The sequence below is a fragment of the Musca domestica genome, unplaced genomic scaffold (assembly GCF_030504385.1).
Source record: "Musca domestica strain aabys unplaced genomic scaffold, Musca_domestica.polishedcontigs.V.1.1 66, whole genome shotgun sequence".
NCBI lineage: Eukaryota > Metazoa > Arthropoda > Insecta > Diptera > Muscidae > Musca > Musca domestica.
In genome coordinates this window covers 2,379,265-2,398,541 of record NW_026712376.1, presented here as the reverse complement: position 1 = coordinate 2,398,541, position 19,277 = coordinate 2,379,265, and the positions used below count along the sequence as shown (strand labels likewise).

Below are 19,277 nucleotides of genomic sequence, written 5' to 3'. Positions count from 1 at the left end.
TGTGGCGGAATTTGGTGTAAAAGTAATTTTTTTAAAATTATATTTAAACCGGATCAGATTGGGATATGATTTTAATAAGAACCATTGACCCACAACGCCTTAGGCTAACACTAAAAAACAACACAACAATTGATTTGAAATACGCTTATTACGGCGAAGTATGTTGGTATCTCGAATTCACTAATTGCAATAGAAATGCCACTCAACTTCAAAAGATTGCAGTTTACTGCACGCTTGGTATTTCCTATGAAATAAATAAATCCGAAGGGTTTCGTGTATGTATTTCATGTTACTGCTTTTCTAATGGTTTTGGTTATTTACGCATTAAAGTAGTACAATAATTTTTTTTAATTTTTAAATTTGTTTTTTTTTTTTTTTAACCAACATATATTCGTAAATAAAATTTTGCATGCATATAAAATCAAAAGGGGTAGCGAAGCGCACCGGGTTCAGCTAGTAATTATATATAATCATAATTATATATAATTATAATTACAATTAATTAATTATTTATAATTACAATTAATTATATAAAGTGTTGTAGGGTATCATAAATTCGGCTCCGCCCGACTTTAAGACTTTCTTTACTGGTTGATATATATCGATATATTTGATATATATCGTTATATATATCGGACGAAGATATGTATGGTATCTATATCTAAATTTCGACCGATTATCTTCAATTTCAAAAGGGTTCATCCTTGAGCTAAATAAATGTTTCGTGAAAAGTTTTATCTTGATCGGCCAATAAATTCGACCTATACTTTGTTTACAAAAATACATGGACGGACGGGCATGCATAAATCGACCTAGAATGTGATTCTATGCAGATCATCAGAAGGAACTATGGGTCTAACTCTCTTCCTTCTCTATGTTACAAACAAATACACAAAAACATAATACCCTGACCACAGTGTGGTGTAGGGAATAAAAATGTAAAACTGGTACTATATAGTACCCCATAGCAAATTCCGGAACACAACAGCTGCTGTTGACAGGGGGGGGGGGCATTATGTATTCGAAGGGAAAATAAAAGAGTGCTCGTCAAGAGTAGAATGTGCTTGAATTCGAGAAATTGTTTCTCCCACTCGATAACGAGCTAACCATACTCTCTCTTATTCGAGTGGCACAAAATAATAGAGTATACTCGATTTGTTTTCCACTCGTAGGGGAAATCCCTTTTTGGCATTGACAGTACCTCCTAACTTTCGGTGTTTTAAAGGAATTGCCTACAATTTTCAACCAAATCAGTTGTAGGTTGATATCTCCCATATATTAGGTTCCCAGCTGTATGCGCAGCGTGTGGGCCATCGGATATAGCTAATTTTCTGCCATTATTTTTTTTTTAGAAATTTTTTTTTTATAGAAATTTACGGTTAAAGTGACGTCAGTTGAATATGCATGTAAGAAAACTCACTTCAACTTTGGAAGTTTGACATAATTTGATATTCATCTCTTTTTTGGACATTTCTTTAGACTTACGATTTTTCATCACTAACTCAGACCTTATATAAAATAAAACCCAAACCTTTCGCACAAAAGTACAAACAAAGCTTCCACATAATCTGTCCAGTTAAACTGTAGTGGGCGTTGTTGTGTCTTTGATTTATGATTTTATTCTTTGTATTTTTGATTCAAAATAGAGAGTTAAGAAATATATTTTTAATTTGCTAATATATTTGCTAATTCAGCTAAACAAAAAAATTGTAAACAGGCATGCCTGCAAGAACATGTGAAGGAAACGATGTCCTAACTATTTCAATGTAACATGTCACTTTTCCAAAATAAAAAAAATTAATATCACCAATCTGGGTTCGGAAATTATAAATAATTCACAAATTGCAGTCATGTACTACGTATCTATAAAATTTAAACTTAACATAGATTTGCAGACATGTTCCTCGTAATGAAAGTTAGCAGAATGAAAGAATTTTTGTGCTTATGACTAACTCCGGATGTATATACTATGTACATACGTACATAGTATATATTAAATAAAAAACAAAAAAAACTCTTTAATGTTAAGTTTTTGTTAATTTCCGTTTTTTCGCCGACTGTATACATACATATTTACATCCATCACATATACACATCGCATACTAGTGTCAACGACTAAAAAAACTTGATTTGACAAAAGGTAGTGCCTGTCGTGCATCAATGAAGCCGATCCATATGTTTAAGGTATATACAATGCTGGCCAACGCCAACCGACGTCTACGTCATCAATGTGTTGAGATAATTTCAAGTTCAATGCCATGCATTGTTAGTAGGGGTTACACAGCTGTCATCTGTGCAGCTCGTTTCTCATAGCTATGGTAATATTTACATAAAAAAGACACTACCAGTTCTCTACCTACTATTTGATAAAAAATACTGAAACAAGTCATGTACAGTGTGCCATCAAAAAGTTTGTAAAATGAAAAAAAAAAAAAAAAACAAAATTAAAAATAAAAAAGTTCAGTCGATTTGGCCGACAGATGTATACCCCCAGGCTTGAGTTATGATTATTCATACTGTTGACCCTTTATGGGGGAGGTTGCGAAGCAGTTGACCCACATTGACCAATTCGCTTCTTATCTAAGACTGATAAAAATATTACAACGTGGCAGATTTGGACCATATCAACTGCTTCCTATACTTTATATTTTTGGAAAATGTGGAAATATGCGGGAGTTCACATATATAGCGTACTGAAGTGATATGTACAAAATTTGAAGGAAATCGAACATTTATGTCCACTTTTATGCGAAATCATAAATTTCGATACAGGGTGAGATAAAAAAGCAGCAACAAAGTCAAACGCCACAATTTTTACATTTTTTTTAATTTTATTGAAAGAAAACAAAAAATGTCGGAAATAGCATCAAATTTTAAAATAAGTTTAGATTTGTGCGAATTGGTCACATTTAGCAATAATTATGGCCCTCAAATGGCCAATGAAACCGTCATACGCTGCCTGAATGTTGCTCTGCAACATTTTGGTCCATTCCCGGCGAAGCGCTTACTTGAGGTGATCGACACTTTGGTATTTTTTAGTGCCAACCTTGCTTTCCAAAATACTCCAGACACAATAGTCCAACGGATTGGTATCCGGAGATTTTGGTGGCCATTGTGCGCTGAAAATGAAGCGAGGAACCTAATTTTGTGACCATTCTTGGGTGACGCGTGCTGAGTGCGATGGTGCTGAGTGCGATGGTGCTGAGTCCTGTTGGAATGTGCAAGTTCTGCGTCCAAAATGTTTGCCTGCCCAAGGCTTTAATACACCCTCCAGAATATTTTCACGATAATATTCGGCATTTATTCTAATGCCACTTTCGACTAATACGAGCAGAGAGGGACCATTGGCTGTTACAGCGGCCCACACTATAACCATGGCCGGCGCTTGAGTTCTGGTGGCCAACGGAAGGTGCACATTTTCAGCTGACCTCTTTGGCAAGTAAACACGAATATTTTGTTTGTTTACAAACTGCTGGACAACGAATGTTTTCCCATCGGAGAAAACCAAATTCTGCAGTTCACCACTTTCGGCCAAGCGAAGCAACTCTTTAGCTTTTTTGAGTCTATTTTCTTTCTGTTGCGGTGTATGTTCTTGCCCTTTTTGGAATTTCAATGGCTTTACCCCGAGCTGATTTTTCAATATTTGTCCATATCTGAACTCGATCTAAGTTTGATAATAATATTACGAAGTACAAAGTTTGGACCAAATCGGATACAAGTATGAAATGAAACACAATCCGTCTGTCTGTTGTAATCAAATTCGAAGATGGGCTGTTTCGATATTCGGCATTTGGACGATTTTAGCCATATTTTCAATGGAATTGTCCGAAATTTTACGGAGTTCTCAGTGAGTTATTTACCCCCTAAAAGAGAATTGTTTACATAGGTCCACGATATCGTATATCCCCCATATAACCGTACCTCTCGATATTCGGTATTTTGATGAATTCAGCAACATTGGAAGAGAATTATCTATACAGATCCACGATATCGTATATCCCGTATATAACGGTTCCCCGACATTCTGTATTTTCATAATTTTAGCCATATTTTTCAACGGAATTGGCTGAAAATCCACACAAGGAGTTCCTTGCGAATACTTTATTCCCTTGAAGAGAATTGTCTACATAGGTCCACGTTTTTGTATAGCGCCCACATAACAGTAACCCTAGTATTTATGTATTTTAGGTACAATATTCACCGGAATTATTTCAAGTTTCGTATTCGAAGTTCGGAATCGTTACTACAGCCTGCGGCATAAAATTGCCTACGCAGGTACAGATCTTCGTATAGCCCCATATAACGGCACCTCCTTAAATGATTATTTTTAATTTGATTATTTTTTTAAGTTTCGTATTAGAACATTGTAATGACCTATACAAGTCCACGACTTCGTATAGACCTCAATATAACGGTGACTTTTTATATTCGGTATTTTTAAGATTTTAACATAATTTTTAACGGATTATATAAATATTTTTTTTTGAAAAATTCCAAATTTGTTCCAAATGGTTATAGCCTTTTTACTTGTTTTTATACCCCACAACACTTTGTGTTGGGGGTATTATAAGTTTGATTGGGCCAAAAATTATGTAACACCTCGAAATATTGATTTCCCACATAGGAAAGTATATCTTCACGAAATTTAATATGTAGGTGGGGTTACGGTCAGAATAGAACCCTATTTCTTTTAGATGATCGCATAATATTTAGGACCAAATATGGACCAAAACCTGAAAAAATCCTGATTTTGCAGTTGCGCTACAGGTCACAATTATAGACCAATCGAAGCGAAGGTTAGCATGGGGCTAGAGATTTGGGCTGGGCAGAAGCCTTCCAATTTTGATGGTCATAGGGTAATATTTAGTTGGTGAAATAGACCATAACATTTGTGATAAATAAAAGCCAAATTTTCCATTAAACCGCGAATATTTTTAATACCGACGAAATCAAAAATAGATGAACAGGTCAATTCTGACCGATACGTAGATGCCGATAGTCAAAATATCGGATATATATAGCGAAATATATACAATGTATATATACAAAGGAAGGGGATGTTAGCTAGAATTCTTATATCTCCAGAATGGCTGGAGCGATTTTGACAAATTTTGTAAATTTAGAATGCCCTTTTGGCATAAAAGCATAAAATCTAAAAAAAAAAAAGAAAGAGATGCCTATAACGATGTTAATATAGATTTTGTAGTTTTTTGTGACATTTTTTTATTTTTTCATATTTTTTATCGCATGCGATCTTTTCAATTTGACTTATAATATTGAAGCGTATATTTTGTAATATTTTTGCACTTTACAACACAGGTTGGGGTTATTATATACAGATTTCAATTATAGTCCGATTCTCACGAAAATTTTCACAAGGGTAGGATTAGGCTCAGAAGGGCTAGGTCTATCGTTTTCAAAGATGTCCGCAATATATTTAGAGGTTGAAATGGACGAACAATTAAAAATATTCTTGATTTTGCAGCCGTTATAAAGGTCACAAATAGAAACCAAAAGACACGAAATCTCGCATGAAGTTAGAGTTAGGACAGGGGGTACAATGGACCACTAATTTTGTGTGAAAAATACCAGCATTACTTACAGGCGATATCCGAAATACACAAAAGGCGAACTTCTGGCTTTTTTATGCTGATTTCGTTGACGAATATAACCAAATATCGTAGACAAGCAAATCATATTGATGAGTCTAAATTTGGAGATTCGGAGGGGCTTCTTGCTTTTGGAGATGATTGCAAAATATTTAGGGGTTCAAATTAACCAAAAACAGAAATTTTTTCCGATCACACAATTGAAGCCAATCGACACGCCTGTGAAGAGAGTTAAGGACGGGGAAGAATTCTAGCATTTTGGATGACCATTGGATTATATTTAGCTGTAAAATGGACTACAACAACTAACAGCCCGACGGAGTGCATAAATATTGTACAAATGTCCCTAGTCAAAATCCTAATTTCAAAAGCGAAATCTTCCAATATGGATTTGGACATAAGGGGGCCTTTGCTTACTTGTTTTTTTTTTTAATTTTGCATATACTAATTTTTTAGCAGTATTAAATTTATTGGAATATTTCGGTTCACTATATCTGTTATCTCACAACATATCAATATATTCCAAAGAATATCACACATCTTTTGTAAAGGAAATCTGCCGAAACTTAACTGCTTTTTTAATTCAATGTTATTTGTCAATTGCGAAAGGCTCTGTTCAATACTCAATACTATACACATCAAATCACACCCAAGTTTTCTCAATATGAGAATTGCAAATATTCGTTATTAAGTATTGAAAATCTTTCTGTTATTCTGATCTTATTCGTACATTCGAATGAATTTAAAAATAATAATATATTTTTTATACGATTTGTAAAATACAGCAGCAAACAAGTTTCGCTCAATTCAAAAATGAAATACGCACACACACACACACACGAACAATAAATTAAAAGAACTGATTGAATTTATTGTTTGTGTTATTATTACGCTCTGTGTGTTTGTTTGCTTGCCCGAGATCATGTGGAAACAGAATTCCAGACGATCTTGAAATTGTCATTTTGCGCTGAGTTTACATTCATTCCGTTATGCATTCAATACGGTAGGTACGAAGAGAAACCAAAAATGTGAAAGGTGTAATTCGGTTGGAGCACGTGACATATGTTAATGCCTAAACAAGTATGAGGGAGACAGCAGCAACAACAACAACAACAGCAAGTGGTTTCAAAGTAAACCAGTTCAATGATTATCGAAACATCTACCGATAATAAGTGGCCTATGTTGTGACTAAATAGGAAATTGGCAAAATTTAATTGTTACCAATCAATTTTATTGCTTACTTTCAAAAAAAAAAAAAAAAAACAAATAGTGATGCAAGATTAATATGTTTTTGTCCAAGGGGCTTTGAAGTGTAATTTCATTTTAATTGTTTAACAATTTTTTTTTGATAAATTAATTGCCTTGGCTTTCAATCAAAAACAAAAATGATGAATGACTAAATACAATTCCTAATGATGACCGTTTTTAAAAAGTCGAAAATAAAATCCTTTCAGTATCAATGGTTAGATTAGAGAATTAGAAATGATTAAACATCGAAAAAAGCTAATATTAAATAATAACCAAAAATACATGGTGAGCGTGGGTGTTCGGCTCACTACTTATATAAAATTGGAGGAAATTATTCATCAAGTCTAGTCTACGTATTAATCTAACCCGATTTCCATCGAAACCAACTGTACAATATTTCCTCTTGATCGATTTTAGATGTTTGAAGGCTTTCACCATATGTTCCAATAAAATTGGCTGCAAGTGGTAAACTACATGAGGTGTGAACCGTGAATGGAATATCCAGTAATTCATAGTCACAATATATTTGCTCTGTTCCAGAAGTGCAAGAATGTAAACCAATACGATAACCGACATGTATACAACCCACCATTCTATGTAGGGTATATTAACATCGTCATTCCGTTTGTAACTCCTCCATGTTAGACCATACAAAGCATATATATTCTGGCTGTTATTCAAAGAAACTGAAGGAAACAGCTTCAAAACCAAACTATTAAATCTATTCAAATATTTTCTCTGTTCCAAACCCTATAAGAATCTACTAGTTTTGCATTTTTTTCGATACCATAAAGGAACAGGTAAAAAAGCAGTACACCTTGGATACCCTCCACCATTTGTTGAAATCATAAAAATATAGGGAGATACCGTTATATTGAGGTCTGTACGAAGACGTTGACCTGCATAGTCAAATTTTGTCATAGGCCATCACAATATCCAAATACGAAACTTGAAACGATTTCGGTGAATAATATTGCTAAAAGCATCAAAATACCGAATATAGGGAGGTACCGTTGTATGGGGGTTATATGAAAATGTGGACCCGCTTAGTCAATTTTCTGTCACAGATTGTAGTAGCAATTCCGAAATTTAAATACGAAATTTGAGATAATTCCTGTGGATAATATCGCTAAAATCATCAAAATACCGAATACAGGGGGATACAGTTATATGGGGGCTACACGAGAACGTAGACCTGCATAGGCAATTTTCTTTTATAGTTTGCAGCACCCATTAGCAACTTTAAATTCCGCTAAAATCATCAAAACGTGGACCTATATAGTGGGCCATTTTCAATACCAAAAGTCCTGCAGAACAAATACATCTGGGTAACATTTTATCAACCCACTTCAATTCGTTCGGAAGCTAGAGTGATTTCCACAAACGGACAGACAGACGGACGGACATCGCTAAATCGACATAGAATTTTATGCGGATCAAGGAGTAATATACTCTGTGGGGTCTAAAATGTATATTTTATACCTTACACCACAAGCTGGTCAGGGTATTATGTCTTTGTGCATTTGTGTGTAACAGACAAAAGAAAACGAGATAGGCCCATAGTTCCTTTTGATGATCTGCATAGAATCACATTCCGTGACATTATGCACGTCGGTCCGTTCGTCTTCCGTCCGCCCAATCTAGAAATTTTGCACAAATCATAAGTTTGACCAAAGGACGAACCCTATTAAAATCGGAGACAATCGGTCAACATTTAGATATAGCTCCGATATATGCAGGGTGAGATGAAAAAACTGGTACCAACTTCAGACTGCTGTCATTTCCAAGCCACTCGACAGCTGTTAAAATTATTCCAGAGACAGCTCATTATATTGTTTACAAGCGTACAAAAGCATTTTGGTGAGAATTTTCCAGAAAAAAAGCTATTCGTGATGGAATTCGAGTGCTATAACTTACACCGCAACAGAAAGAAAATAGACTCAAACGAGCTAAAGAGTTGCTTTGCTTAGCCGAAAGTGGTGAGCTGCCGAATTTGGTTTTCTCCGATGAGAAAACAAAATGATCGTGGTTACTTGCCAAAGAGGTCAGCTGAAAATGTGCCTTCGTTTCGCCACCAGAACTCAAGCGCCGGCTATGGTGATGGTGTGGGACGCCATAACAGCCGATGGAGGCTCTCCGCTCGTATTAATCGACAATGGCATCAGAATAAATGCCGATTATTATCGCGAAAATATTCTGGTGGGTGTATTAAAGCCTTGGGCACGCATCATTTCCAGCGCATAATGGCCACCAAAATCTCCGGATACCAATCCGTTGGACTATTGTGTCTGGAGTATTTTGCAAAGCAAGATTGGCACAAAAAATACCAAAGTGTCGATCACCTCAAGCATGCGTTTCGCCGGAAATGGGCCAAAATACCGCAGAGCAACATTCGGGCAGCGTGTCATTGGCCGTTTGAAGGCCATAATTCGTGCCAAAGGTGACCAATTCGAGCAAATTTAAACTTATTCTGAAATTTGATGCTATCCTCTGCAGCCGTAATATGCACCCTGTAACAACGATATTCAGGGAAAAATATCAAATCCAGCTCAGAAATTTCCTTGCAAAATTGTGTCGAGATCGGCTCATATTTGAATATTGCTCCCATATACATTTTGGTCCGATTTGCCTTTTATTGTGTACCAAACGTGTAATATCTGCCCAAATAGTATGGATTTTTTCACATACCTTTGCCAATTTTTTATCGAGATCGGTTCAGATTTCGATATAGCTGCCCATATATATCTTTATCTGATTACAAGTAAATTGTGCACCAAATGGGTAACACAAGCCCGAAGTGAAAAGGCACAAATGCCTCGGCAAATTTAGTAGAAATCGATTCGGAGGATTCATATATTATTAAACAGCTAACTTTAAAAGTGATTTTTTGCCTCAAAAGCATGCAATCGGTCCCATAGTGCTATGGTGTGGGGTACAAAAATAATAGAAATCCGTTGTTAAAAATATAAGTTGTGCACGTTTAAAGTTGAAAACCCAAGAAACTCGGATTTCCTCTATATTTACTGTTATAAAATCAATTTGCGAAATGCCCCAGAAAAACCAAAGGTATATTCGTAGTCTGTGGGCTCCTCAAGCCAGAATTGGAACATTGGAGCAAGTTTGTATTTTTGCTATCGCACAGTGTTATTATCTTCCCTTTCTTAAAAGTTCCGCTTTGCTTTACTACTTTCCAAACTAAACTATCATGTAGCATTAATTTTAGGGGTTTTCCAATTTACCTACGCCTTAAATGCCACCAATATTACCCTGTGATTTTAGTGAGAAAATAAAATTTTGGTGTGGTCCTTAGCATCCTCCTTGTTCATAAAACTATGAACATGAAAGACTGCTGCAATAAATTAGATCGTTAAGTGATTTAGGCTATAAAATGTTTATGTAATTTTAACCCAACATTCTAGAGTACTTGTAAATGTGTGTGCATGAAAGATAAGAGCATAAGGGATGATAACACTTCATGCTGCTGGAGACGCATTGATAATAAAGAATATTCTCCCATAAACATGCGCTCAGCTGGGGAGTAAATATAGATCACAGCAATTGTGTGTTGCATTAGGCCTATGCATAGAATTAGAAATGTCAAGTGTTTGTAGCCTTAAGTAGATGCATAAGATTAAACCCCCCTAAGATTTCTGTTGTGTACTAGCACTTAAGTAATACATTTTGTTCAATAAAATTAGAATTAAACTGACAAACGAACAAACAAGTTCTAGAATTTGATTCTCCCGCTAACATTGGTCCTTCGACAAAAAAAAAACCAGCGGCCACAAAAATATATTTCAAAAAAAAAAAAGAGAATTATATTTTTGTAAAAAAAAAAAAAAAAAAAGAAAAAAAAAAAAAAAAAAAAAAAAAAAAAAAAAAAAAAAAAGCCATAGGGGCAAAACAAAAAAAGCCATAGGGGCAAATAAAAAACAAAAAAAAAGCCATAGGGGCAAAACAAAAAAAAAAGCCATAGGGGCAAATAAAAAACAAAAAAAAAAAAAGCCATAGGGGCAAAGAAAAAACAAAAAAAGCCATAGGGGCAAAGAAAAAATCAAAAAAAGCCATAGGGGCAACAAAAGCAAAAAAATAAAACAGAATAATTTTGAAAAAAGCCACAGGGGCATTAAAAGAAAAGAAGCTAAAACTACAAATTTTACTTGCTTCACAAAACAAGGAAAAATGGCGTCGAGACATAACTTGTATAAGCTCCAAAGCCTACTCCTTAAAGAAGTAATTGGGATTAAGGAAAAACTGCAAGCAGGCATGGTTCGGAAAGCAGCCATGGGTGACACACTACGATCCCTGGAAAGCAAAATGAAGGAAGCCACTACGAACCACGAAATGCTGAGAGTGCATGGCGAAAACACTGATCCCTATTTCAAAGAAAATGTTTGGGATCTCATCAACTTGAACTATGGAAAAGCAAAGGAACTCCTAGCGAGTTTGGAAGAAGAGGTCGAGCGAGAACCGCAAAGGGTAATAAAAGAAGCAGAGCCCGAAGTGCATGGGCTAATGCTCGATCAACAGTTAAAGGCCTTCCAAGAGGAAATGCAACAACAGATGCAACAACAAATGCAACAATTTATGTTGATGTTCGAGAAGAATAAAAGAGAAAATGAGGAAGAAAGACAAACCCATATAGAATCATCACCAATGGGCAATCAGGCGAATATAAAAGTAAGCGCAATCATCTACCAATTCAGGAAAAAAGTAAACAAACTCGCCGATGCCGTTGAAAGCGATTTAGCTGGACTATCAAAATATGCTTTGGAGTACATGAAGTCATCGTGGGAGAAGCATATGGATGAAATTAGGAAATTGCATCTCGAGCTCTCAACGGTGCATGGAATGGAAGAGGTAGATCTCGAATTTGAAGAAATTGAAGAAAAGTTTGAGAGCAAAATGCAGGATATGATAAGAAGGATAGATGGTCTTAAAGAGGAGTCACTGGAAGTAGAACTAAAAAGAGTTCAAATACCATCCTTTAGTGGTCATGTGGAAGAGTGGAGTTCATTTCACGATTTATTTAAAAAGATGATTGATGAAAACTCCAAATTATCAAAAGTTCAAAAACTGTACTACCTCAAGACAAATCTAAAAGGAGAGGCATTTCGCTTGGTGCAACATCTTCAAGTGACCGAGGCAAATTATGAAGCAGCATGGGAATTACTGGAAAAAAGATATGGCAACAGGAGAATTTTATTCACTAAATTGGTAGATAGAATACTGGACCATCAAAACATCAACAGCCTGTCAGCAATAAGCATAAGAAATTTGCTGGACAATGTAAATGAAAGTATTCAGGCGTTGAAAGCAATGGATATTCCCCTAGAGCAAGCGGATCCCATTTTAGCCCGAATAATTATACGGAAACTGGATAAGGATGGGCTTATTCTTTATGAGCAGAATGTAAAGAAATCCAAGGACATCCAAAAACTTGAGGATGTGATGGACTTCCTGGAGCAGCAGTTTCAAGCCTTGGAAGCTTCAGTAGGCAGAAAACACAATAACATAGGAATGTACAAACTCCAAGAAAAATCAGCAGTGGTAGCGGAATTAAAACAATGTAAGTTCTGTAAAATGAGCGGACATGATATCGCATGGTGCAGAAAATTTTCGGCGTTATCTTCGAATGAAAGATACAATTGGGCAAGATCAGCACAGGTCTGCCTCAGATGCTTAAGCCACAACAAGGATAAAAAATGTTACAATGAAATTAAATGCCAGAAGTGTGGTATGAATCACATCACAGTGATGCATTTAGAGCGAAGAGGACATACGAAAGCAATGACCACCAATACAACAACAAATGTTCTGCTAGCAACAGCCCAAGTTCGTATAAAATCACTGCATGGAGAATTTGTAACAGTCAAAGCGCTGATAGACCAAGGATCACAAATTACATCCATATCAGAGGACGCGGCTCAACTGTTGCAGCTACCAAGGAAGAAGACAGAAGTGAGGTTACAAGGTCTAGGAGAGACCCTAGTTGGCGTGGCAAAATCTAAAGTTGCACTGGAACTACGACCCAGATTTTTGAGCAACATAATGATTAAGGCAGAAGCACTAGTCCTTCCAGCACTTGCATCAGCACATCCCGACAGAAGGTTTCAATATGACGTGGATAAATGGAGAAATGTAAATTTGGCAGATCCAAATTTCAACAGCCCGGAAAGAATCGATTTAGTCATTGGAGCCGATCTTTACTCACAAATATTGGAAGAAGGAGTTCGCCACGATGAGCAAATTGTGGGACAAAATACGAAGTTGGGTTGGATTTTATCTGGAACAGTAGTAGTAAATCCTGGATTGAACATAAAGAAATCGGCAGCAACAACAACAATTGAGAGGTTCTGGGAAATAGAGGAAATAGAAGATGAAAAAACGACCGAAGAAGACGAATACTGCCTTAAGTTATATGAAGACACAACACGCCGAGACAATTCAGGAAGATTTGTCGTGCGTTTGCCGTTAATTGAAGAAAAAGATTTGGGAGATTCATATAAAAGAGCCATGGCGAGGTTTATAAACTTGGAAAAAAGATTAGAAAATAATGCGGAATTAAAGTCAGAGTACGAGAAAACAATGAACGAGCTCATATCCATGGGCCAAATGGTAAAGGTGGATCCAAGTAAGAAGGCTTTGTATTATATGCCGCACCAAGCAGTGGTACGTGAAACAAGTCTAACCACAAAAGTTAGAGTGGTATTTGATGCTTCATCGACAACTTCAAATGGGAAGTCGCTGAATGACATACTTCACGTGGGACCAAGGCTTCAAAAAGATATATTTGACATTGTAACAAAGTGGAGATCGTGGAAGTTTGTCATCTCAGCTGATGTGGAGAAAATGTTTCGTCAGATTAAAGTTGAAAAAGAAGACCAGGAATACCAACATGTGTTGTGGAGGAGTAATCCGTCGGAGCCTATCCAACAATATAAACTTACTACGGTAACATATGGCACTGCATCAGCACCATTTCTGGCTGTAAGATCGCTCATAGAAATTGGAAATAGGTGCCAGAATCAAGAAATCGCTCAGAGGATCAAAGAAGATTTCTACATGGACGACCTTTTAACAGGAGCGAATACAAAACAAGAATGCAGGGAGGTGCAGAAGAAGATAACGCTGCAACTGGAGGATTATGGGTTTCATTTAAGAAAATGGATATCAAACTCTCCTGAAGTATTGAGTGCGGTGAAATTGAATGAAGAAAATGAAGTGCTGAGAATAGAAGAAGATGAATGCTTGAAAACATTGGGATTACAATGGAATCCACAGATCGATTGCTTTACATTTAGTATGCAAATTAAAAAAGAAGACAAGTTGACAAAACGAATAGCATTGTCAAGACTGGCACAAATATTCGATCCATTAGGTTGGCTGACGCCAGTCACGGTAACAGCAAAACTATTTATACAGCAGTTATGGATACAACAAATAGAATGGGATGTGCCATTGGAGGAGAAATTGAGTGGAGATTGGCGGCAGTTTACATACAGTCTGCCTGCTTTAGAAAATTTAAGGATTCCAAGATGGTTTGGAATATTGGAAGACAAAACTGCACAGTTACATGGGTTTGCAGATGCTTCCGAGAAGGCTTATGCAGCAGTCGTATACCTTAAGGTAAATTCGCAGGTGACCATAGTGGCTGCAAAAAGTAAGGTAAATCCAGTAAAAAATAGGAAGACGCTTCCAAAGCTGGAACTTTGTGCAACACATCTATTGGCTAAACTACTACAGAAGATCAAAGGAGTATTGAAGTCAGCAACACCAACTTTTGCTTGGAGTGATTCCATGATTTCCTTGGCATGGATTCACAACTCCAAAAACAAGGATAAGTTCATAAAAACAAGGGTGATGGATATTTTGGAGAGAATACCCGAAGCGAAATGGGGCTACGTCAAGTCAAAGGAGAATCCAGCAGATATGGGTTCAAGGGGTGTCCCACCGGAGACTTTGACAAACAATACATTGTGGTGGGAAGGCCCCGAATGGCTGAAAAAAGATGAACAAGATTGGCCAAAAAGCAACATAAATCAAACAGTAGCAACAACAGTAAAGTTTTCGACTGAAAACCACTTATATGAAAGTATGATGAAGTATTCGTCATTTAAGAAACAGATACGTGTAATGGCTTATCTACTGCGTTTTATAAAAGGGCTAAAAAAGAAGCGAGCAGTAAATGAGCATTTGACGGCAAAAGAGTTGGAAGAAGCAGAGATGGAGATAATAAAACTACATCAAGAAAGAGAATGGCCAGTGGAACTAAGGAAATTGAAGACATTGGGAACGGTGGATCATCAAAGTAAAATAGCTTCACTACATCCACAGTTGGATCGAAATGGCATAATGCGGGTTGGTGGAAGACTTGCTTTGTCAGAGCTGAACTATAACCAAAAGCATCCAATAATTATTCAAAAGTCAAGATTAGCGGGAAATATCATTCGAAATTGTCATATTCAAACGATGCATGGAGGAAATCGACTTATGGAAAATATACTAAGACGAAAATATTGGATTATTGGAGCTAAAAATAGGATAAAACTTTGCATTAGGTGTTGTCCAAGATGTACGCGCTTTAGAGGTGAAGTGCGAAATCAATTGATGGGAAATTTACCAGCTTACCGTGTCAGTATAAATCAACCCTTTCAACACTGTGGCATTGATTATGCGGGTCCGCTACAAATACGGTGCTCCAAAACAAGAGGAGTGAAGGCTATGAAGGGTTACGTAGCGGTGTTCGTATGCATGGTAACTAAGGCGGTTCATTTGGAAGCTGTCAGCGAACTTACAACGGAAGCATTTCTGGCGGCGCTAAGGCGATTTTTCGCGAGAAGAGGAAAATCAACCGACTTATATTCAGACAACGGAACGAACTTCGTAGGGGCAGCAAGGCAGCTTGACAGAGACTTTTTGGATGCCGTTAAAAACAACACGAAGTTAGCTCCCATTTTGGAAAATGAAAAAATAAGTTGGCATTTCATTCCGCCGGCAGCTCCTCACGTTGGAGGAATTTGGGAAGCAGCAGTGAAGTCCATGAAATATCACCTAAAAAGAATAATTGGTGATACGAAATTGACTTACGAGGAGTTGAGTACGGTGCTATCTCAGATTGAAGCAGTATTAAATTCGAGGCCGCTACATGAACTTGGAAGCGGTACAGAATATATTGACACTTTAACACCTGGACATTTCTTAATTGGCCGTCCGATGTTAGAATCACCGGCGACTATCGATGAAGGTAACTTAGGATGTCTTAATAGATGGAAACTGCTACAACGAATTAAAAGTCATTTTTGGAGCAGATGGAAAGAGGAGTATCTAACCACATTACAAAACCGAATGAAATGGAAGAAACAAAATAATAATGTGGAAATAGGCAATGTGGTGATATTGAAAAACGAAGAAACGCACGCGGCGCGATGGCCACTGGCCAAGGTGGTAGAAGTCCATCCAGGGAAGGACGGAGTTGTAAGGATTGTGACAGTTAAAACACAAGACGGCGTGATAAAGAGGCCAATTAACAAATTATGTCCATTGGAGCATATGGACGAGGAATCTGAAGAATTGCCCAGACAGGAAAAACAGGCGGAAATTACACATACTAATATGACAAGATGTGAGCGAAAAATAAGGAAACAACCAATAACGTGGGCAATGATGCTGAACTTATTTTTACTAATATCTACCAAGGGATCATCTGTACATGAACTGAATAGTTCGGCTGCGGTATATTTGGATCCCATGTCTCAAATTCACATGGTTTCCTCATCATGGAATATGGTTGTGTACTTTGAGCTGAAACCATATTTAGAAACATTAGACCTGGCTTCCGAATTGCTGAAAACATCAAAAAGCTTATGCCCACGACTTCAAACTTTTGAGGAGCAGTGTTGGTCCACGATTAACAATATGGAACTCAAGATTAATAAGATAAAGACCAACAATCGATTATTCCTCAGAGAAGACAATCGTCAAAAAAGAGGAGCTCCGTTGAAATTTGTAGGTTCGTTTCAACACTGGGCATTTGGGATAATGGACGATGACGATCGAGTAGCTATGGAGAGCAATATGAAAAATCTATTAGCCAACCAAAAGGATTTGAAGAAGTTAGCAAAACAACAGACATCTGTAGTCGACGCTACAGTAAATCTTTTAAGGAAAACCACAGAGGAAGTGAATTCGCACTTTTCGGATATCAAAGGCAAAATTGAGAACATAAGTGCTACAATGAATGAGAATTACTTCGTGTATAGAGAATCCATACGATTCTTTATAATAGCAAAACAAATTCATGAGCTTTTGGAAGAATGTGACGAAGTCCAAAAAGAAGTTGTTGATGCATTAATTGATGTAAACAGCGGTAAGTTTCATCCCGTCCTGATAACACCCAAACAATTACAAGCAGAGATAGTAAAAATACGAGATGCTCTGCCTGAAAAATATGTACTGCCAGGAAAGCGTACAGGAATGGAATTAAAAGAGATCTTACATTTGATGACGTGCCACGGATCGTTTGTGGGGTCCCAACTGGTAATTAATATAAAAATACCGCTGTTCAATCGGCAGTCATCCCAGTTTTACAAAGTAATTCCGATACCATTTGAAGAAGGAAATACGATATTGATAGCCCGGGTGAATTCCCCGTACATTGTATATAATTTTGAGCTGGATTCTTTTCATTTCTTAACACAGCCTATGCTGAATGAGTGCAAAGAGACGTTGGGTAAGGAGATAATGTGCGAAGAGAATTTTCCATGGAGAGATGCAACTACAAATAATTGTGAATTATCTCCTCTGAGACCGCACATAAAACTAAACTGCGCCTATGACGAAGTGGAACGAATGCCTTATTGGATGCCATTGAAACGAAATGGCAATTGGCTTTTTAAAACCTTTTCAAGTACAACAGCTCATTTGCAATGCTCTCACAAACAACAGACGATTATGGAACTTCCAAAGCAAGGAATTCTCACGCTGGATGCAGACTGTACAGCGAGGATCGGTAAAGTAACGTTGGTAGCTGTGCATAGAGTTCATAACGAGATAAACACAGAATTCCATTCGTTTCTTTTGAAGGATGTAAGTCCGGACGAAAAAGAATCAATCAAACCCCTTGGAAATATACTTATCAATCATCATCAAGAAATTGACGAGCTAAAGAAATTCGTGGACAAGTTAAAGAAAGAAAATGTGGAATTGCGAGGCTTGAAGTTCCATCACATCTCATCACACGTAGCTTTTATTTTAGTAATTATAGTAATAATAATTCTAATTATTTTATTTATAAGAAGACAGAAAAAATTAAAACGCATAACCGAAATTCAATTTCCCCGAGGCCAGGATGTCTAAATAAATTATTTGCCGCCCGGGAAAATGTTCATAAAACTATGAACATGAAAGACTGCTGCAATAAATTAGATCGTTAAGTGATTTAGGCTATAAAATGTTTATGTAATTTTAACCCAACATTCTAGAGTACTTGTAAATGTGTGTGCATGAAAGATAAGAGCATAAGGGATGATAACACTTCATGCTGCTGGAGACGCATTGATAATAAAGAATATTCTCCCATAAACATGCGCTCAGCTGGGGAGTAAATATAGATCACAGCAATTGTGTGTTGCATTAGGCCTATGCATAGAATTAGAAATGTCAAGTGTTTGTAGCCTTAAGTAGATGCATAAGATTAAACCCCCCTAAGATTTCTGTTGTGTACTAGCACTTAAGTAATACATTTTGTTCAATAAAATTAGAATTAAACTGACAAACGAACAAACAAGTTCTAGAATTTGATTCTCCCGCTAACACTCCTATTACATGGGATTCGTAATAACAATTTATTCAATTTGTTTAAAAAAGAGACTCTCCAAAATGCAATAGAAAAAATGGCAATTTTTTTTTTGAATAATAAATCGACAAATTAATTTACTATAACAAAGTGAAAATAAATTGTGTCGAAAAAAACTCTGATTTTAATAAAACGGAAGTTTTTGTTCCATGTAACCACAATCTGGTATTCTGTATCTATTTCCACCGGACTGTTGTATATGTTGTTGCTCTTTTATTTGTATTTATTAAAACAAATTGTGGCCGCCATCACTTAACAACGTCTATTGTTGCTGTTGCTGCCACTGCTACTGCTGCATTTAAATGAAAATTTGTATTTTTGTTTTCCGATACGACAGATTCTGTGGTGGTCTGCAATCTACAATTCAAACGAACTGTGCAAAAATATTGAACAAACAATCAGAATCAATTTGAGGCTGGCAACCTTCATCGAATTGTTATTGTCATCGAAACTGAACTGCGCAAATAAATAAAAAAAAAATAAATAAAACTGTAATGCTGAGTGTGCGTGTGTGAGTGAATGTGAGCAAAAAAAAAAAAAATTAAGCCTATAACACGACATTG

The 19,277-nt window shown here is 36.6% G+C and overlaps 2 protein-coding genes across 5 annotated transcripts in view; one reads left to right on the top strand and one right to left on the bottom strand.

Moving 5' to 3' along the window:
• LOC131800479 (anion exchange protein 3-like) overlaps window positions 1–19,277 on the bottom strand; it is a 139,067-nt gene that overhangs the window by 97,656 nt on the left and 22,134 nt on the right. The window lies entirely within an intron of this gene.
• LOC131805940 (uncharacterized) lies at window positions 10,748–18,645 on the top strand. 2 transcript variants are annotated; one of them, XM_059129739.1, is made up of 2 exons: window positions 10,748–17,868; window positions 17,943–18,160. In XM_059129739.1, the coding sequence occupies exons 1-2, from the start codon at window positions 11,040–11,042 to the stop codon at window positions 18,014–18,016; spliced, it is 6,903 nt and encodes a 2,300-aa protein (XP_058985722.1). In that variant the 5' UTR covers window positions 10,748–11,039; the 3' UTR covers window positions 18,017–18,160. The 2 variants fall into 2 exon arrangements, with proteins under 2 accessions (XP_058985722.1, XP_058985721.1); XM_059129738.1 differs by having other exon boundaries at window positions 10,749–17,873; window positions 17,943–18,645.